This window comes from Entelurus aequoreus, linkage group LG06 (assembly GCF_033978785.1).
Source record: "Entelurus aequoreus isolate RoL-2023_Sb linkage group LG06, RoL_Eaeq_v1.1, whole genome shotgun sequence".
Lineage (NCBI taxonomy): Eukaryota > Metazoa > Chordata > Actinopteri > Syngnathiformes > Syngnathidae > Entelurus > Entelurus aequoreus.
In genome coordinates, this window is record NC_084736.1 from 3,658,489 (window position 1) to 3,681,623 (window position 23,135).

The following is a 23,135-nucleotide window of genomic DNA, read 5'->3' on the forward strand; positions in this document are numbered from 1 at the left end:
GTCAATGCCTTTATGATTGCATCTAAAAAGTGGGGGAAAAATCCGTCTTGCCTGTTAAAGCCTTGAAAGGCTCCTCCACGCTGCTTAAAGGCCTCCTGGGGTGCAGTTCTGCAAACAGACATAATAAATATGAAAAATGGACTTTGCAAAGGTAGTGTTTTTCATCCAGCTGTGATTTGTAGTAATGGTTGCTTGTGGAAGTGAGCAGAGTGAACTCACTGTCCTCTGGAGGAGTGAATCAGCAGCGTGATGAGCGTGGAAGTACCAGGGCACACGCAGTTTAAAGCCAGCATGGCGTACTTGAACTCTTCCTCGCACACCACATGGTCTGCACGCCCAGAGGGGGAAGACAGAGAGAAAGAAACGCCGGTCAGGTTCTGTCTGCTGACCTTAGTCTGTGCTTTTATGTGTGTGTGTGTGTGTTCTTGTATTTTCACCCTTCTTGAGACATGAAGAAGGAAAAGTATCTTCCATATGAGGAGGTGTGAACAAGTGATGCCATAAACCAATAACATTGCATCTGATAGACAATGTCTCATTTGCACCCCTGCTGGTCAAAATGAGGGTGGTCCCAAAAAGGAGGGATTTTTCACATTGACTGTGTGTCGCTTTTAAAAGTGCTCCCTCTCTGGTCAACATATGAAATAACAAGTGTGTGTAAGATATTGAAATGCGCCCCCTTTGGCCAAAATGTATTAAAAAAATAAAATAAATATGTATATACAGACATATTGGAAGACACTGAACTAAATAATTAGGATTAAAAACCAATTACAAAAAATTTTTTTTTTTAAATTAACTAAAAGCAGTCTTATTCTCACAATTGACTTTTTTCGTATAAAATTGGGAATATTGCAACATTTTCTCGTAAAATTATTACTTTTTAATGTAAAATTATTACTTTTTAAAGTAAAATTATTTCTTTTTTATGTAAAAATTATTACTTTTTATGCAAAATGGTGACATTTGTCATAAAGTTCTGACTTTTATTACAATATTGACCATTTTTTTGTTGTTCTTGTAAAACAGTGACATTTTTTAGTATAATTATGACTTTTGTCATCATTTTGCCAAGTAAAATTCCTATTATTATTATAATATTGCCAAAATTTTAAAGTTTTCTTATACAATTGTGACTTTTGTTGAGTAACTCTTCATAATATTGCCAACATTTTAAGCTTTTCTTGTGAAATTGCGACTATTATAGAGCAATATTCCAACTTTTATCATAATATTGCACAAATGTTCCGTTTTTCTTGTAAAATGTTGACTTGCGTTGTGTAAAATGACGACTTTTATTATAATACTGCCAAAATTCTAAGTTTTTCTTGTGAAACTGTGACCTTTTTCCAACTCCTTTTTCACAACAGGCTTTTTTATATTTGCATAGTATGTATATATTATTAATGTTGTAAATACACATCTTTATATATCTAGAAAGGCTGGTCCTAAAGAGGGAGACATTTTTCTCAGGTCTCAAGAAGGTAACAAATACAAGAATGTGTGTGTATGTGTGTGTGTGTGTTCTTGTATTTCCACCCTTCTTGAGACATAAAGAAGGAAAAGTATCTTCCATATGAGGAGGTGTGAACAAGTGATGACAAACCAATAACATTGCATCTAATAGACAATGCCTCATTTGCACCCCTGCTGGTCAACATGAGGGTGGTCCCAAAAAGGAGGGATTTTTCCAATTGACTGTGTGTCGCTTTTAAAAGTGCTCCCCCTCTGGTCAACATATGAAATAACAAGGGTGTGTAAAAATGTGAAGTGCTCCCCCTCTGGTCAACATATGAAATAACAAGGGTGTGTAAAAATGTTAAGTGCTCCCCCTCTGGTCAATATATGAAATAACAAGTGTGTGTAAAAATTTGAAGTACTCCCCCTCTGGTCAACATATGAAACAACAAGTGTGTGTAAGAATTTGAAGTGCGCCCCCTGTGGCCAACATGTGTAATAACAAGTGCGTAAGAAATTTAAATTCGCCCCCTTTGAACAAAATGTATTAAAAAAAAAAAAATGTATATAGGGACATACTGGAATACACTGAAGTAAATAATTAATATTAAAAACCAATTATATATATGTATATATATATATATATATATATATATATATATATATATATATATATATATATATATATATATATATATATATATATATATATATATATATATTTATTTTTTTTAATTACTAAAAGAAGGCTTTCTCACAATGTGTCAACTTGTTTCTTATCAAATTGGGAACAATTTTTCATATTCTTTCTGTTTCTGAAATATTGCAATATTTTCTTGTGAAATTTTTACTTTTTCATGCAAAATGGTGACATTCTGTCATATAAAATTCTGACTTTTATCACAATATTGCCAATTTTTTTGTCGTTCTTGTAAAATAGTGACATTTTTTTTAGTATAATTATGACTTTTGTCATAAATTTACCAGGTAAAATTCCCATTATTATTATAATATTGCCAAAATGTTAAAGTTTTCCTATAAAATTGTGACTTTTGTCCAGTAAAATTGTGACTCTTTCCATAAAATTGCCAACATTTTCGGCTTTTCTTGTAAAATGGTGACTGTTATTGAGTAAAATTCCAACGTTTATCATAATATTGCACAAATGTTCAGTTTTTGTTGACTTGCGTTGAGTAAAATTACAACTTTTATTATATTACTGCCAAAAGTTTTTCTTGTGAAATTGTGACCTTTTTCTTGTGAAATTCCAACTCATTTTTCACAACAAGATTTTTTATATTTGCATAGTATGTATATATTATTAATGTTGTAAATACACGTCTTTATATATCTAGAAATGGTGGTCCTAAAGAGGGAGACATTTTTCTCAGGTTTTAAGAAGGTAACAAATAATGTGAGTGTGTGTGTGCATGTGTATGTTCTTGAGACATGAAGAAGGAAAAGTATCTTCCATATGAGGAGGTGTGAACAAGTGATGACATAAATCATGGTCCCAATAACATTGCATCTAATAGACAATGTCTCATTTGCACCCCTGCTGGTGACATCTATCAAAATGAGGGTGGTCCCAAAAAGTGTCGCTTTTAAAAGTGCTCCCCCTCTGGCCAACATATGAAATAACAAGTGTGTGTAAAAATTTTAAGTGCTCCCCTCTGGCCAACATGTGTAATAACAAATGTGTGTAAGAATTTGAAGTGCTCCTCCTCTGGTCAACATATGAAAAAACAAGTGTGTGTAACATTTTTGAAGTGCTCCCTCTTTGGTCAACATATGAAATAACAAGTGTGTTAAAAATTTGAAGTGCTCCCCCTCTGGCCAACATGTGTAATAACAAGTGTGTGTAAGAATTTGAAGTGCTCCCCCTCTGGCCAACATATGCAATAACAAGTGTGTGTAAGATATTTAAATGTGCCTCCTTTGACCAAAATGTATTAAAAAAATAAAATAAATATGTATATACAGACATATTGGAATACACTGAACTAAATAATTAAGATTAAAAACCAATTACAAAAAATAAATAAATAAATTAACTAAAAGCAGTCTTTTTCTCACAATTGACTTTTTTCTTATAAAATTGGGAACCATTTCTCATATTATTTCAGTTTCTGTAATATTGCAACATTTTCTCGTAAAATTTTTACTTTTTAATGTAAAATTATTACTTTTTAAAGTAAAATTATTTATTTTTTATGTAAAAATTATTACTTTTTAATGCAAAATGGTGACATTTGTCATAAAGTTCTGACTTTTATTACAATATTGACCATTTTTTGTTGTTCTTGTAAAACAGTGACCTTTTTGAGTATATTTATGACTTTTGTCATCATTTTGCCAAGTAAAATTCCTAATATTATTATAATATTGCCAAAATTTTAAAGTTTTCTTATAAAATTGTGACTTTTGTTGAGTAACTCTTCATAAAATTGCCAACATTTTAAGCTTTTCTTGTGAAATTGCGACTATTATAGAGCAATATTCCAACTTTTATCATAATATTGCACAAATGTTCCGTTTTTCTTGTAAAATGTTGACTTGTGTTGAGTAAAATGACGACTTTTATTATAATACTGCCAAAATTCTAAGTTTTTCTTGTGAAACTGTGACCTTTTTCCAACTCCTTTTTCACAACAAGCTTTTTTATATTTGCATAGTATGTATATATTATTAATGTTGTAAATACACTTCTTTATATATCTAGAAAGGCTGGTCCTAAAGAGGGAGGCATTTTTCTCAGGTCTCAAGAAGGTAACAAATACAAGAATGTGTGTATGTTCTTGTATTTCTAGCCTTCTTGAGACATGAAGAAGGAAAAGTATCTTCCATATGAGGAGGTGTGAACAAGTGATGACATAAATCAATAACATTGCATCTAATAGACAATGTCTCATTTGCACCCCTGCTGGTCAAAATGAGGGTGGTCCCAAAAAGGAGGGATTTTTCACATTGACTGTGTGTCGCATTTAAAAGTGCTCCCCCTCTGGTCAACATATGAAATAACAAGTGTGTGTAAGAAATTGAAATGCGCCCCCTTTGGCCAAAATGTATTAAAATAATAAAATAAATATGTATATACAGACATACTGGAATAAGTTGAAGTAAATAATTAAGATTAAAAACCAATTATAAAAAAATTAAAAATAAAATAAAAATAAATGAACTAAAAGCAGTCTTTTTCTCACAATGTGTCGACTTTTTTCTTATAAAATCGGGAACAATTTCTCATATTCTTTCAGTTTCTGTAATATTGCAACATTTTCTCGTAAAAAATTATGACTTTTTAATGTAAAATTATTACTTTTTAAAGTAAAATCATTTCTTTTTTAATGTAAAAATTATTACTTTTTAATGCAAAATGGTGACATTTGTCATATAAAGTTCTGACTTTTATTACAATATTGCCAATTTTTTGTTGTTCTTGTAAAACGGTGACATTTTTGAGTATTATTACGACTTTTGTCATCATTTTGCCAAGTAAAATTCCTAAAATTTTAACGTTTTCTTATTTATTTTCTCATCTTATTTTGTTGAGTAACTCTTCATAAAATTGCCAACATTTTAAGCTTTTCTTGTGAAATTGCGACTATTGTAGAGTAAAATTCCAACTTTTATCATAATATTGCACAAATGTTCCGTTTTTCTTGTAAAATTTTGACTTGCGTTGAGTAAAATTACAACTTTTATTATAATACTGCCAAAAGTTTTTCTTGTGAAATTGTGACCTTTTTCTTGTGAAATTCCAACTCATTTTTCACAACAGGCTTTTTCATATTTGCATAGTATGTATATATTATTAATGTTGTAAATACACATCTTTATATATCTAGACAGGCTGGTCCTAAAGAGGGAGGCATTTTTCTCAGGTCTCAAGAAGGTAAGAAATGCCAGAATGTGTGTGTGTGTGTGTGTGTTGTTGTATTTCTAGCCTTCTTGAGACATGAAGAAGGAAAATTTTTCTATATGAGGTGGTGTGAACAAGTGATGACATAAACCAATAACATTGCATCTAATAGACAATGTCTCATTTGCACCCCTGCTGGTCAAAATGAGGGTGGTCCCAAAAAGGAGGGATTTTTCACATTGACTGTGTGTCGCATTTAAAAGTGCTCCCCCTCTGGTCAACATATGAAATAACAAGTGTGTGTAAGAAATTGAAATGTGCCCCCTTTGGCCAAAATGTATTAAAATAATAAAATAAATATGTATATAGAGACATACTGTAATGAATTGAAGTAAATAATTAAGGTTAAAAACCAATTACAAAAATAAAAATGAACTAAAAGTAGTCTTTTACTCACAATGTGTCGACTTTTTTCTTATAAAATCGGGAACAACTTCTCATATTCTTTCAGTTTCTGTAATATTGCAACATTTTCTCGTAAAAAATTATTACTTTTTAATGTAAAATTATTACTTTTTAAAGTAAAATTCTTCCTTTTTTAATGTAAAAATTATTACTTTTTAATGCAAAATGGTGACATTTGTCATATAAAGTTCTGACTTTTATTACAATATTGACAATTTTTTGTTGTTCTTGTAAAACAGTGACATTTTTGAGTATAATTACGACTTTTGTCATCATTTTGCCAAGTAAAATTCCTAAAATTTTAACGTTTTCTTATTTATTTTCTTATTTTCTCATCTTATTTTGTTGAGTAACTCTTCATAAAATTGCCAACACTTTAAGCTTTTCTTGTGAAATTGCGACTATTGTAGAGTAAAATTCCATCTTTTATCATAATATTGCACAACTGTTCCGTTTTTCTTGTAAAATTTTGACTTGCGTTGAGTAAAATGACGACTTTTATTATAATACAGCCAAAATTCTAAGTTTTTCTTGTGAAATTGTGACCTTTTTCTTGTGAAATTACAACTCATTTTTCACAACAGCCTTTTTTATATTTACATAGTATGTATATATTATTAATGTTGTAAATACACATCTTTATATATCTAGAAAGGCTGGTCCTAAAAAGGAAGGCATTTTTCTCAGGTCTCAAGAAGGTAAGAAATGCCAGAATGTGTGTGTGTGTGTGTGTGTTCTTGTATTTCTAGCCTTCTTGAGACATGAAGAAGGAAAAGTATCTTCCATATGAGGAGGTGTGAACAAGTGATGACATAAATCAATAACATTGCATCTAATAGACAATGTCTCATTTGCACCCCTGCTGGTCAAAATGAGGGTGGTCCGAAAAAGGAGGGATTTTTCACATTGACTGTGTGTCGCATTTAAAAGTGCTCCCCCTCTGGTCAACATATGAAATAACAAGTGTGTGTAAGAAATTGAAATGCGCCCCCTTTGGCCAAAATGTATTTAAAAAAAATAAATAAATATGTATATAGAGACATACTGGAATCAATTGAAGTAAATAATTAAAGTTAAAAACCAATTACAAAAATAAAAAAAATTAAAATTAAAATGAACTAAAAGTAGTCTTTTTCTCACAATGTGTCGACTTTTTTCTTATAAAATCGGGAACAATTTCTCATATTCTTTCAGTTTCTGTAATATTGCAACATTTTCTCGTAAAAAATTATTACTTTTTAATGTAAAATTCTTTCTTTTTTAATGTAAAAATTATTACTTTTTAATGCAAAATGGTGACATTTGTCTTTTTAAGTTCTGACTTTTATTACAATATTGGCAATTTTTTGTGGTTCTTGTAAAACGGGGACATTTTTGAGTATAATTATGACTTTTGTCATCATTTTGCCAAGTAAAATTCCTATTATTATTATAATATTGCCAACATTTTAACGTTTTCTTATTTATTTTCTTATCTTATTTTGTTGAGTAACTCTTCATAAAATTGCCAACATTTTAAGCTTTTCTTGTGAAATTGCGACTATTGTACAGTAAAATTCCAACTTTTATCATAACATTGCACAAATGTTCCGTTTTTCTTGTAAAATTTTGACTTGCGTTGAGTAAAATGACGAGTTTTATTATAATACCGCCAAAATTCTAAGTTTTTCTTATGAAATTGTGACCTTTTTCTTGTGAAATTCCAACTCATTTTTCACAACAGCCTTTTTTATATTTGCATAGTATGTATATATTATTAATGTTGTAAATACACTTCTTTATATATCTAGAAAGGCTGGTCCTAAAGAGGGAGGCATTTTTCTCAGGTCTCAAGAAGGTAAGAAATGCCAGAATGTCCGTGTGTGTGTGTGTGTATGTGTGTGTGTGCGTGCACAATGCCTCCCTCGCTTGACTTCATCAATCCATGTGAAAGCTACAGTGCTAAGCCGCATTGATGCCATTAAATTGTGTTGCAATCCATTAAATGCTGGCTGCGATGTTTCCCTCTGAACTGCAAATGTCAGACTCCCCAGGAAATGTCAGTTCCTCTCCAAAGTAAAAACTATTATCCTTCGCCAACACGTCCATCCGGCAGGCCTTACGGGTATTTCAGTCTGAGTGCTTGTCTTGAGGCGTTTGTTGGGGTTCCGAGGTGGACGTGACATTCTCTAGATCCCAGACCAGGTGGAGTCAGGTAACCTTGGTTGGACCTCACCAGAGCAGACGGGCACGGGGGCCCCGGGAGATCTCTTTCATCTCTGCAGAGTGTTCTGGGTCAGCACCGGGGTCTCCACCGGCTCTACGTCCTTTCAAGAGCTCCTTGTCAGACGTCATTGATGTGACATATAAAAGTGCAGGAAATGTTTGTTGTCAACTAACCCATCCTGTCTTCACAAACCAATAAGTCCTTCCTATTCCAGAGCCCTCCGGGAGCCCACATTGACTTTTTGGTTGTTTTGTTGGTCCAAAACACAGAACTGTCTCAAACAAGCTTTAGTAGCAAGTAGAGATTTGTGTTTAGCGATTAGCAAAGTGTTATTGTGTGCCGTTTCAGCAAAATGACGGCACTGAAGACACAATTCTATTTAGGTTTTAGGACTTGTCGTCCGCTACTCAGCAAAACACACACACATTTAACTTTGGTGATGTACCTTTGACATTTGACTCTCCTACAACTTCTGCTTATCAGATGGAAAGGTACACTATATTGTACAAAAGTATGCCTTGACTCACATATGAACTTGAAGTGCCATCCCATTCCTAACCCGTAGGGTTCAATATGACACCTTCTGCAGCTATTACAGCTTCAACTCTTCTGGGAAGGCTGTCCACAAGGTTGCAGAGTGTGTGTTTATAGGACATTTTCCACCATTCTTCCAAAAGCGCATTGGTGAGGTCACACGCTGATGTTGCTGGCTCTCAGTCTTCGTTCTAAATCATCCCAGAGGTGTTCTATCGGGTTCAGGTCAGGACTCTGTGCAGGCCAGTCAAGTTCATCCACACAAGACTGTCATCCATGTCTTTATGGACCTTATGTTATGTTGGAAGAGGAAGGGGCCCGCTCCAAACTGTTCCCACAAGGTTGGGAGCGTGGAATTGTCCAAAATGTTTTGGTATCCCGGGCCAAGCCCAACTCCTGAAAAAACAACCCCACACCATAATTCCTCCTCCACCAAATTTCACTCTCGGCACAATGCGGTCCGAAATGTAGCGTTCTCCTGGCAACCTCCAAACCCAGACTGGTCCATCAGATTGCCAGATGGAAAAGTGTGATTCATCAGTCCAGAGAAGGTGTCTCCACCGCTCTAGAGTCCAGTGGCGACGTGCTTTACACCAGTGGTCCCCAACCACCAGGCCGTGGCCCGGTACCGGTCCGTGGACCGATTGGTACCGGGCCGCGCAAGAAATTTAAAAAAAATAAAAATAAAAAATTAAATCAACATAAAAACACTATATATACATATTGTGTATGTGTATGTCAATATGGATCAATACAGTCTGCAGGTATACAGTCCGTAAGCACACATGATTGTATTTCTTTATGAAAAAAAAAAAAATAAAATTCCCCCCCCCCCCCCCCCCCCCCGGTCCGTGGGACAAATTTTCAAGCGTTGACCGGTCCCCAGCTACAAAAAGGTTGGGGACCACTGCTTTACACCACTGCATCCCACGCTTTGCATTGGACTTGGTGATGCATGGCTTAGATGCAGCAGCACGGCCATGGAAACCCACTCCACGAAGCTCTCTGCGTACTGTACGTGGGCTAAATTGGAAGGTGACATGAAGTTTGGAGCTCTGTAGCAACTGAAAGTCTTTGCACTACGCGCTTCAGCATCCGCTGAACCCTCTCTGTCAGTTTACCTGGCCTACCACTTGGTGGCTGAGTTGCTGTTGTTCCCCAAACCCTTCACTTTTCTGGTAATAAAGTTGACTTTGGAATATTTAGTAGCGAGGACATTTCCCGACCGGGTTTGTTGCACAGGTGGCATCCTATGACAGTTCACAAATGTTTGTAGAAACAGTCTCCATGCCTAAACCAGGTCTTTGACACTCACCCGCAAACTTGACGTGGAACTTGTTCTCCGGCTTGAGGATCTGCACGTATAGCGGGCAGTTGGGCGCAAAGTCTTTCACTGCCCAGGCCCGCAGGATGGTCTGATGATCCTGACCCAATTAGAGACGGAAGGGAGAGAAATTGATGGAGTGAAATGGACCCAGAAGTCTTTCGTTAGCGGCGTCAGATTGCAGCTCCTCTCTAAGAGTCCTCATGAATGGCTGCGACATTTTGGGATTCTGAGAGGATCTGGCCACTCATGGACGTTTTTAGCATGTGTGTGTAAGAAATGTAAATGCGCCCCCTTTGACCAAAATGTATTGAAAAAATAAAATAAATATGTATGTAGAGACATACTGGAATAACTTGAAGTAAATAATTAAGATTAAAAACCAATTACAAAAAAAAAGAAAAAAAGAACTAAAAGCAGTCTTTTTCTCACAATGTGTCGACTTTTTTCTTATAAAATTGGGAACAATTTCTCATATTCTTTCAGTTTCTGTAATATTGCGACATTTTCTCGTAAAATTATTACTTTTTTATGTAATATTATTACTTTTTAAAGTAAAATTATTTCTTTTTTATGTAAAAATTATTACTTTTTAATGCAAAATGGTGACATTTGTCATATAAAGTTCTGACTTTTATTACAATATTGCCAATTTTTTTGTCGTTCTTGTAAAACAGTGAAATTTTTTTTAGTACAATTATGACTTTTGTCATCATTTTGCCAAGTAAAATTCCGATTATTATTATAATATTGCCAAAATGTTAAAGTTTTCTTATAAAATTGCCAATTTTGTCCAGTAAAATTTCGACTCTTTCCATAAAATTGCCAAAATGTTAAGCTTTTCTTGTAAAATTGCGACTATTTTAGAGTAAAATTCCAACTTTTATCATAATATTGCACAAATGTTCAGTTTTTCTTGTAAAATTTTGACTTGCGTTGAGTAAAATGACGACTTTTATTATAATACTGCCAAAATTCTAAGTTTTTCTTGTGAAATTCCAACTCATTTTTCACAACAAGACTTTTTTCTTATAAAATTGGGAACAATTTCTCATATTCTTTCAGTTTCTGTAATATTGCGACATTTTCTCGTAAAATTATTACTTTTTTATGTAATATTATTACTTTTTAAAGTAAAATTATTTCTTTTTTATGTAAAAATTATTACTTTTTAATGCAAAATGGTGACATTTGTCATATAAAGTTCTGACTTTTATTACAATATTGACAATTTTTTGTTGTTCTTGTAAAACAGTGAAATTATTTTTTAGTACAATTATGACTTTTGTCATAAATTTGCCAAATAAAATTCCGATTATTATTATAATATTGCCAAAATGTTAAAGTTTTCTTATAAAATTGCCACTTTTGTCCAGTAAAATTTCAACTCTTTCCATAAAATTGCCAAAATGTTAAGCTTTTCTTGTAAAATTGCGACTATTGTAGAGTAAAATTCCAACTTTTATCACAATATTGCACAAATGTTCAGTTTTTCTTGTAAAATTTTGACTTGCGTTGAGTAAAATGACGACTTTTATTATAATACTGCCAAAATTCGAAATTGTTCTTGTGAAATTCCAACTCATTTTTCAAAACAAGCTTTTTTATATTTGCATAGTATGTATATATTATTAATGTTGTAAATATACATCTTTATAACTATAGAAATGGTGGTCCTAAAAAGGTAGGCATTTTTCGGAAGTCCCAAGAAGGTAAGAAATGCAAGTGTGTGTGTGTGTGTGTGTGTGTGTGTGTGTGTGTGTGTGTGTGTGTGTGTGTGTAATTTGACCTTTGACCAAAATGTATTGAAAAAATAAAATAAATATGTATATAGAGACATACTGGAATAAGTTCAAGTAGCTAATTAAGATTAAAAACCAATTACAAAAAAAAAAATACAAAAAAAAAAAAAAAAGAACTAAAAGTAGTCTTTTTCTCACAATGTGTCGACTTTTTTCTTATAAAATTGGGAACAATTTCTCATATTCTTTCAGTTTCTGTAATATTGCGACATTTTCTCGTAAAATTATTACTTTTTTATGTAAAATTATTACTTTTTAAAGTAAATTATTTATTTTTTATGTAAAAATTATTACTTTTTAATGCAAAATGGTGACATTTGTCATATAAAGTTCTGACTTTTATTACAATATTGACAATTTGTTGTTGTTCTTGTAAAACAGTGACATTTTTGAGTACAATTACGACTTTTGTCATCATTTTGCCAAGTAAAATTCCTATTATTATTATAATATCGCCAACATTTTAAAGTTTTCTTATACAATTGTGACTTTTGTTGAGTAACTCTTCATAAAATTGCCAAAATGTTAAGCTTTTCTTGTAAAATTGCGACTATTGTAGAGTAAAATTCCAACTTTTATCATAATATTGCACAAATGTTCAGTTTTTCTTGTAAAATTTTGACTTGCGTTGTGTAAAATGACGACTTTTATTATAATACTGCCAAAATTCGAAGGTTTTCTTGTGAAATTGTGACCTTTTTCTTGTGGAATTCCAACTCCTTTTTCACAACAAGCTTTTTTATATTTGCATAGTATGTATATATTATTAATGTTGTAAATATAAATCTTTATACATATAGAAAGGGTGGTCCTAAAAAGGTAGGCATTTTTAGGAGGTCCCAAGAAGGTAAGAAATGCAAGTGTGTGTGTGTGTGTGTGTGTGTGTGTGTTTGTGTGTGTGTGTGTGTGTGTGTGTGTGTGTGTGTGTGTGTGTGTGTGTGTGTGTGTGTGTGTGTATAATTTTGGATTCTGAGAGGATCTGGCCACACATGGACGTTTTTAGCATGTGTGTGTAAGAAATGTAAATGCGCCCCCTTTGACCAAAATGTATTGAAAAAATAAAATAAATATGTATATAGAGACATACTGGAATAAGTTCAAGTAGATAATTAAGATTAAAAACCAATTACAAAAATAAATAAATAAATAAATAAATAAATAAATAAATAAATGAACTAAAAGCAGTCTTTTTCTCACAATGTGTCGACTTTTTTCTTATAAAATTGGGAACAATTTCTCATATTCTTTCAGTTTCTGTAATATTGCGACATTTTCTCGTAAAATTATTACTTTTTTATGTAATATTACTACTTTTTAAAGTAAATTATTTCTTTTTTATGTAAAAATTATTACTTTTTAATGCAAAATGGTGACATTTGTCATATAAAGTTCTGACTTTTATTACAATATTGACAATTTGTTGTTGTTCTTGTAAAACAGTGACATTTTTGAGTATAATTATGACTTTTGTCATCATTTTGCCAAGTAAAATTCCTATTATTATTATAATATTGCCAACATTTTAAAGTTTTCTTATACAATTGTGACTTTTGTTGAGTAACTCTTCATAAAATTGCCAACATTTTAAGCTTTTCTTGTAAAATTGTGACTGTTATTGAGTAAAATTCCAACTTTTATCATAATATTGCACAAATGTTCCGTTTTTCTTGTAAAATTTAGACTTGCGTTGAGTAAAATGACGACTTTTATTATAATACTGCCAAAATTCGAAGTTTTTCTTGTGAAATTCCAACTCCTTTTTCACAACAAGCTTTTTTATATTTGCATAGTATGTATATATTATTAATGTTGTAAATATAAATCTTTATAACTATAGAAGGGGTGGTCCTAAAAAGGTAGGCATTTTTCGGAAGTCCCAAGAAGGTAAGAAATGTAAGTGTGTGTGTGTGTGTGTGTGTGTGTGTGTGTGTGTGTGTGTGTGTGTGTGTGTGTGTGTGTGTGTGTGTGTGTGTGTGTGTGTGTGTAATTTGACCTTTGACCAAAATGTATTGAAAAAATAAAATAAATATGTATATAGAGACATACTGGAATAAGTTGAAGTAAATAATTAAGATTAAAAACCAATTACAAAAATAAATAAATAAATAAATGAACTAAAAGCAGTCTTTTTCTCACAATGTGTCGACTTTTTTCTTATAAAATTGGGAACAATTTCTCATATTCTTTCAGTTTCTGTAATATTGCAACATTTTCTCATAAAATTATTACTTTTTAATGTAAAATTATTATTTTAAAGTAAAATTATTTCTTTTTTATGTAAAAATTATTACTTTTTAATGCAAAATGGTGACATTTGTCATATAAAGTTCTGACTTTTATCACAATATTGCCAATTTTTTTGTCGTTCTTGTAAAACAGTGACATTTTTTTTAGTACAATTATGACTTTTGTCATAAATTTGCCAAGTAAAATTCCGATTATTATTACAATATTGCCAAAATGTTAAAGTTTTCTTATAAAATTGCCACTTTTGTCCAGTAAAATTTCGACTGTTTCCATAAAATTGCCAAAATGTTAAGCTTTTCTTGTAAAATTGCGACTATTGTAGAGTAAAATTCCAACTTTTATCATAATATTGCACAAATGTTCCGTTTTTCTTGTAAAATTTTGACTTGCGTTGTGTAAAATGACGACTTTTATTATAATACTGCCAAAATTCTAAGTTTTTCTTGTGAAATTGTGATCTTTTTCTTGTGATATTCCAACTCATTTTTCACAACAAGACTTTTTTCTTATAAAATTGGGAACAATTTCTCATATTCTTTCAGTTTCTGTAATATTGCAACATTTTCTCGTAAAATTATTACTTTTTAATGTAAAATTATTACTTTTTAAAGTAAAATTATTTCTTTTTTATGTAAAAATTATTACTTTTTAATTCAAAATGGTGACATTTGTCATATAAAGTTCTGACTTTTATTACAATATTGACAATTTTTTGTTGTTCTTGTAAAACGGTGACATTTTTGAGTACAATTATGACTTTTGTCATCATTTTGCCATGGAAAATTCCTATTATTATTATAATATCGCCAACATTTTAAAGTTTTCTTATAAAATTGTGACTTTTGTTGAGTAACTCTTCATAAAATTGCCAACATTTTAAGCTTTTCTTGTAAAATTGCGACTATTGAAGAGTCAAATTCCAACTTTTATCATAATATTGCACAAATGTTCAGTTTTTCTTGTAAAATTTTGACTTGCGTTGAGTAAAATGACGACTTTTATTATAATACTGCCAAAATTCGAAGTTTTTCTTGTGAAATTGTGACCTTTTTCTTGTGGAATTCCAACTCCTTTTTCACAACAAGCTTTTTTATATTTGCATAGTATGTATATATTATTAATGTTGTAAATATGAATCTTTATACATATAGAAATGGTGGTCCTAAAAAGGTAGGCATTTTTAGGAGGTCCCAAGAAGGTAAGAAATGTAAGTGTGTGTGTGTGTGTGTGTAATTTGACCTTTGACCAAAATGTATTAAAAAAATAAAATAAATATGTATATAGAGACATACTGGAATAAGTTCAAGTAGATAATTAAGATTAAAAACCAATTACAAAAATAAATAAATAAATAAATAAATAAATAAATGAACTAAAAGCAGTCTTTTTCTCACAATGTGTCGACTTTTTTCTTATAAAATTGGGAACAATTTCTCATATTCTTTCAGTTTCCGTAATATTGCAACATTTTCTCGTAAAATTATTACTTTTTAATGTAAAATTATTATTTTTTAAAGTAAAATGATTTCTTTTTTATGTAAAAATTATTACTTTTTAATGCAAAATGGTGACATTTGTCATATAAAGTTCTGACTTTTATTACAATATTGACCATTTTTTGTTGTTCTTGTAAAACAGTGACATTTTTGAGTACAATTACGACTTTTGTCATCATTTTGCCAAGTAAAATTCCTATTATTATTATAATATCGCCAACATTTTAAAGTTTTCTTATACAATTGTGACTTTTGTTGAGTAACTCTTCTTAAAATTGTCAAAACTTTAAGCTTTTCTTGTAAAATTGCGACTGTTATTGAGTAAAATTCCAACTTTTATCATAATATTGCACAAATGTTTTGTTTTTCTTGTAAAATTTTGACTTGCGTTGAGTAAAATGACGACTTTTATTATAATACTGCCAAAATTCTAAGTTTTTCTTGTGAAATTGTGATCTTTTTCTTGTGAAATTCCAACTCATTTTTCACAACAAGCTTTTTTATATTTCCATAGTATGTATATATTATTAATGTTGTAAATATAAATCTTTATACATATAGAAAGGGTGGTCCTAAAAAGGTAGGCATTTTTAGGAGGTCCCAAGAAGGTAAGAAATGCAAGTGTGTGTGTGTGCGTGCGTGTGTGTGTGTGTGTGTGTGTGTGTGTGTGTGTGTGTGTGTGTGTGTGTGTGTGTGTGTGTGTGTGTGTGTGTAATTTGACCTTTGACCAAAATGTATTAAAAAAATAAAATAAATATGTATATAGAGACATACTGGAATAACTTGAAGTAAATAATTAAGATTAAAAACCAATGACAAATAAATAAATAAATAAATGAACTAAAAGCAGTCTTTTTCTCACAATGTGTCGACTTTTTTCTTATAAAATTGGGAACAATTTCTCATATTCTTTCAGTTTCTGTAATATTGCGACATTTTCTTGTAAAATTATTACTTTTTAATGTAATATTATTACTTTTTAAAGTAAAATTATTTATTTTTTATGTAAAAATTATTACTTTTCAATGCAAAATGGTGACATTTGTCATATAAAGTTCTGACTTTTATTACAATATTGACAATTTGTTGTTGTTCTTGTAAAACAGTGACATTTTTGAGTATAATTATGACTTTTGTCATCATTTTGCCAAGTAAAATTACTATTATTATTATAATATTGCCAACATTTTAAAGTTTTCTTATACAATGGTGACTTTTGTTGAGTAACTCTTCATAAAATTGCCAACATTTTAAGCTTTTCTTGTAAAATTGCGACTATTGTAGAGTAAAATTCCAACTTTTATCATAATATCGCACAAATGTTCCGTTTTTCTTGTAAAATTTTGACTTGCGTTGAGTAAAATGACAACTTTTATTATAATACTGCCAAAATTCGAAGTTTTTCTTGTGAAATTCCAACTCCTTTTTCACAACAAGCTTTTTTATATTTGCATAGTGTGTCTATATTATTAATGTTGTAAATATAAATCTTTATAACTATAGAAGGGGTGGTCCTAAAAAGGTAGGCATTTTTCGGAGGTCCCAAGAAGGTAAGAAATGCAAGTGTGTGTGTGTGTGTGTGTGTGTGTGTGTGTGTGTGTGTGTGTGTGTGTGTGTGTGTGTGTGTGTGTGTGTGTGTGTGTGTGTGTGTGTAATTTGAGCTTTGACCAAAATGTATTAAAAAAATAAAATAAATATGTATATAGAGACATACTGGAATAAGTTGAAGTAAATAATTAAGATTAAAAACCAATTACAAAAAAATAAAAATAAATAAATGAACTAAAAGCAGTCTTTTCCTCACAATGTGTCGACTTTTTTCTTATAAAATTGGGAACAATTTCTCATATTCTTTCAGTTTCCGTAATATTGCGACATTTTCTCGAAAAATTATTACTTTTTTATGTAATATTATTACTTTTTAAAGTAAAATGATTTCTTTTTTATGTAAAAATTATTACTTTTTAATGCAAAATGGTGACATTTGTCTAATAAAGTTCTGACTTTTATTACAATATTGACAATTTTTGGTTGTTCTTGTAAAACAGTGACATTTTTGAGTATAATTACGACTTTTGTCATCATTTTGCCAAGTAAAATTCCTATTATTATTATAATATCGCCAACATTTTAAAGTTTTCTAATACAATTGTGACTTTTGTTGAGTAACTCTTCATAAAATTGTCAAAACTTTAAGCTTTTCTTGTAAAATTGTGACTGTTATTGAGTAAAATTCCAACTTTTATCATAATATTGCACAAATGTTCCGTTTTTCTTGTAAAATTTTGACTTGCGTTGAGTCAAATTACGACTTTTATTATAATACTGCCAAAATTCGACGTTTTTCTTGTGAAATTGTGACCTTTTTCTTGTGAAATTCCAACTCATTTTTCACAACAAGGTTTTTTATATTTGCATAGTATGTATATATTATTAATGTTGTAAATATAAATCTTTATACATATAGAAAGGGTGGTCCTAAAAAGGTAGGCATTTTTCGGAAGTCCCAAGAAGGTAAGAAATGTAAGTGTGTGTGTGTAATTTGACCTTTGACCAAAATGTATTGAAAAAATAAAATAAATATGTATATAGAGACATACTGGAATAAGTTCAAGTAGATAATTAAGATTAAAAACCAATTACAAAATAAATAAATAAATAAATGAACTAAAAGTATTCTTTTTCTCACAATGTGTCGACTTTTTTCTTATAAAATTGGGAACAATTTCTCATATTATTTCCGTTTCTGTAATATTGCAACATTTTCTCGTAAAATTATTACTTTTTTATGTAAAATTATTACTTTTTAAAGTAAAATTATTTCTTTTTTATGTAAAAATTATTACTTTTTAATGCAAAATGGTGACATTTGTCACATAAAATTCTGACTTTTATCACAATATTGACAATTTTTTTGTCGTTCTTGTAAAGCAGTGAAATTTTTTTTAGTATAATTATGACTTTTGTCATAAATTTGCCAAGTAAATTTCCGATTATTATTATAATATTGCCAAAATGTTAAAGTTTCCTTATACAATTGTGACTTTTGTTGAGTGACTCTTCATAAAATTGTCAAAACTTTAAGCTTTTCTTGTAAAATTGTGACTATTGTAGAGTAAAATTCCAACTTTTATCATAATATTGCACAAATGTTCCGTTTTTCTTGTAAAATTTTGACTTGCGCTGAGTCAAATGACGACTTTTATTATAATACTGCCAAAATTAGAAGTTTTTCTTGTGAAATTGTGACCTTTTTCTTGTGGAATACTAAAAAGGTAGGCATTTTTAGGAAGTCCCAAAAAGGTAAGAAATGCAAGTGTGTGTGTGTGTGTGTAATTTTGGATTGGGAGAGGATCTGGCCACACATGGTCGTTTTTAGCATGCACAATGATGAGTGGGGAACATACAGCAGCGATGCGGTCCACTTCGAAGCGGTTACTGAGGATGAAGCAGGCCTCGGCGTCATCCATCCTGCAGGCGGATGGATGAGCGACAGGGGGAGACACAGGAAGGAGGGTGTTGTTATTTCACAAACAAACCAGTGTGTTGAATTAGGCTTGTGCCATTATTAGATAAACATCGTGATTAAAGCATGAACATTCGTTCGGTGGTAATTGAAGGCTGCTTCAAGGGAGAGGCTCGACTAACCCAAGGGAAGAAGACAAATTGACCATATTTTTGGGCGACAACCAACTATTGTAACACCCTGGGCGCATTGTTGTCATGTTTTTGTTATGTTCTGTTAGTTTTGGACTCTTTTAGTTCCTGTTTGACACCTGGGTTTGTTTTAGTTACCATGGCGACTTATGATTTTCACCTGCCTCTGGTGGTCGGGACGCGCACCTGTTTCCAATTAAGAGACATGATTTAAGCCCGCCTTTGCCAGTCAGTCGTCCTGGCGTAATTCTGTCACCAGGGGGGGTTGCACCTTGCTGCGAGGTTTGTTCTCCCAGGATGCAAACGGACTACCGTATTTTTCGGAGTATAAGTCGCTCCGGAGTATAAGTCGCACCGGCCGAAAATGCAAAATAAAGAAGGAAAAAAACATATATAAGTCGCACTGGAGTATAACTCGCACTTTTGTTTATTTTGATTTGATAAAAGCCAACACCAAGAATAGACATTTGAAAGGCAATTTAAAATGTCTAAAGCAGGGGTCACCAACCTTTTTGAAAGCAAGAGCTACTTCTTGGGTAGTGATTAATGCGAAGGGCTACCAGTTTGATACACACTTAGATAAATTGCCAGAAATAGCCTATTTGCTCAATTTACCTTTAACTCTACGTTATTATTAATAATGAATGATATTTACACTTAATTGAACGGTTTAAAAGAGGAGAAAACACGAAAAAAATGACAATGAAATTTTGAAACATAGTTTATCTTCAATTTCGACTCTTTAAAGTTCAAAATTCAACCAAAAAAAAGAAGAGAAAAACTAGCTAATTCGAATCTTTTTGAAAAAAGTAAAAAAATAATTTATGGAACATCATTAGTCATTTTTCCTGATTAAGATTAATTTTAGAATTTTGATGACATGTTTTAAATAGGTTAAAATCCAATCTGCACTTTGTTAGAATATATAACATACTATATTTTTAACAAAGACAAATCATTATTTCGTCTAGATTTTCTAGATTTGCCAGAATAATTTTTTGGAATTTTAATAATAATATGTTTGAAGAAATATTTCACAAATATTCTTTGTCGAAAAAACAGAAGCTAAAATGAAGAATTAAATTAAAATGTATTTATTATTCTTTACAATAGAAAAAATAAATTGACTTGAACATTGATTTAAATTGTCAGGAAAGAAGAGGAAGGAATTTAAAAGGTAAAAAGGTATATGTGTTTAAAAATCCTAAAATCATTTTTAAGGTTGTATTTTTTCTCTAAAATTGTCTTTCTGAAAGTTATAAGAAGCAAAGTAAAAAAAATTAAACAAGTGAAGACCAAGTCTTTAAAATATTTTCTTGGATTTTCAAATTCTATTTGAGTTTTGTCTCTCTTAGAATGAAAAATGTTGAGCAAAGCGAGACCAGCTTGCTAGTAAATAAATACAATTTAAAAAAATAGAGGCAGCTCACTGGTAAGTGCTGCTATTGGAGCTATTTTTAGAACAGGCCAGCGGGCTACTCATCTGGTCCTTACGGGCTACCTGGTGCCCGCGGGCACCGCGTTGGTGACCCCTGCTCTAAAGAATAGTGAACAACAGGCTGAATAAGTGTACGTTATATGAGGCATAAATAACCAACTGGTATGTTAACGTAACATATTATGGTAAGAGTAATTGAAATAACTATAACATATAGAACATGCTATACGTTTACCAAACAATCTGTCACTCCTAATCGCTAAATCCCATGAAATCTTATACGTCTAGTCTCTTACGTGAATGAGATCAATAATATTATTTGATATTTTACGCTAATGTGTTAATAATTTCACACATAAGTCGCTCCTGAGTATAAGTCGCACCCCCGGCCAAACTATGAAAAAAACTGTGACTTATAGTCCGAAAAATACGGTATTCCGGACAAGGCGTGCAGGTGTGAACATGATTTAATTTTAAGAAACACTCAACGAGGTACAAAACAGAAAACAACCCGAAGGCAAGCGTGCCTATCGCACGCGGAAGCTAAGACAAAAACTTAGGGCAGGAAACATGAAACTATAGACATGAAACCTCACTAAACTGTGGCATGAAACAAATAGCATTAACTATGGCAGGGGTCGGCAACCCGCGGCTCCGGAGCCGCATGCGGCTCTTTGACCACTCTGATGCGGCTCAGCTGCATACTTGCCGACCCTCCCGGTTTTCCCAGTATACTTAACGACCCCCCCGATTTTCCCAGGAGACTGCCTCTCCTAGAAATCTCCCAGGGCAAATAATATCCTATTTTCACTCTAATGACTTAATCAAGGGCGTGCCCTAATGGCACTGCATTAATTGTCCCCTATAGCATTTACAAACAGCGTGCCAGCCCGGCCACATGTTATATGTTGCTTTTACTTGCACACGTAGGAGACAGCAAAGCATACTTGCTCAACAGCCACACAGCTTACACTGACGGTAGTCGTACAAAAACAACTTTAACACTGTTACGTTACAAATATGCGCCACACTGTGAACCCACACCAAAAAAGAATGACAAACACATTTCTGGAGAACATCCGCACCGTAACACAACACAACAAATACCCAGAATCCCATGCAGCCCTAACTCTTCCGGTCTACATTATACACCCCCGCTACCACCAAACCACCCCCACACATCAACCCCCCCCCCCCCCCCCCCGCCCCCCCCTCCGTGCGTCGGTTGAGCGGAAGAGTTAGGGCTGCATGGGATTCTGGGTATTTGTTGTGTTGTGTTTATGTTGTGTTACAGTGCAGATGTTCTCCAGAAATGTGTTTGTCATTCTTTTTTGGTGTGGGTTCAAAGTGTGGCGCATATTTGTAACGTAACAGTGTTAAAGTTGTTTTATACGGCTACCGTCAGTGTAAGCTGTGTGGCTGTTGAACAAGTATGCCTTGCTGGCACTTACGTGGGCAAGCAAAAGCTGCATTCTACATGTGGCCAAGCAGGTACGCTGTTTGGGCAGGCTGTAGAGGGCGCTAAAAGCAGTGCCATCACGCCCCGATATTCGGGGGTCTCCCGGAAAAAATGAGAGGGTTGGCAAGAAAGACGCTATCAAGCGCCATTCAATTAAAAGTCGCGGGCCGCACTAACATTAAATTTCCATATTGAGATGCGTGCCGGGGCGTGTGTCAGAGACCCCTGGTTAACATAGCGCAAAGCAATTTAAGCTTTGTATGCGGTGTTTTTCATTTTAAATTTTCAACATTTTTTTGTGGCTCCCATTGTTTTCTTTAATTTGTGAAACTTTCCAAAATGGCTCTTTGAGTGGTAAAGGTTGCCGACCCCTGAACTATGGCATAGAACAAACCCGAAACTGTGGCATGAAACCAATAATGACGCCAGGACGACTGACTGGCAAAGGCGGGCTTAAATCATGTCTCTTGATTGGAAACAGGTGCGCGTCCCGAACACCAGAGGCAGGTGAAAATCACAAGTCGCCATGGTAACTAAAACAAACCCAGGTGTCAAACAGGAACTAAAAGAGTCCAAAACTAACAGAACATAACAAAAACATTGATCCGGACCACGGATCATGACAGTTGTGATGCGGGGGGGTCGTTTTCCCAAGATGCAGACGGACTTCGGACACAGCGTGCAGGTAGGAAAATGATTTGTTAGAACAATAAATCAGGCAGGGAAAAACCCCAAAGTGTGCACATAGCACCGGAAGACAGAGCCAAGTTGAGTCTAGCGTGGAAACCAGCATATCAAGAGGAATCAAAAAACTAACCGTCGTTACCTGTTGCGAGTAGCAAACCAGGAAGCCAGACTGAGTGTGGAAAGAAACGGGAATAAATATCACTCCGATTAGTGCCCGGCAGCAGGTGAGTATCCTAGACACTAATCAGAGGCAGCTGAAACCAATCAGCATCCATGGTAACCAAGGAGACACAAAACAGGGGCGCTGAAACAGAACTAAGGGAGTCCAAAAACCAAACGGAAGATGATCCAAGCAACGGATCACAACAACTATGAAGTAGTGAAAAACAGTTCGATCCATTCAACGACCATCACTGCTTCTCATCGTAATTGATAGTTCTGATTAGGGTTGGGCACGGACGGGAACCGAATCTCACATTCCCATTCTGCCAACATTTTTT

General features: G+C 32.7%; 1 protein-coding gene across 2 annotated transcripts in view; it reads right to left on the bottom strand.

The window, feature by feature from the left end:
• The window catches only part of kcnt2b (potassium sodium-activated channel subfamily T member 2b), a 177,175-nt gene that overhangs the window by 52,803 nt on the left and 101,237 nt on the right, over positions 1–23,135 (bottom strand). For both annotated transcript variants that reach the window (XM_062049865.1, XM_062049864.1), the window contains exons 13-16: positions 18,802–18,865; positions 9,841–9,949; positions 220–328; positions 52–108 (exon numbers count right to left, since the gene is read on the bottom strand). In XM_062049865.1, the coding sequence (XP_061905849.1) occupies positions 52–108; positions 220–328; positions 9,841–9,949; positions 18,802–18,865 (339 nt within the window). The remainder of the gene's footprint in view (positions 1–51; positions 109–219; positions 329–9,840; positions 9,950–18,801; positions 18,866–23,135) is intronic.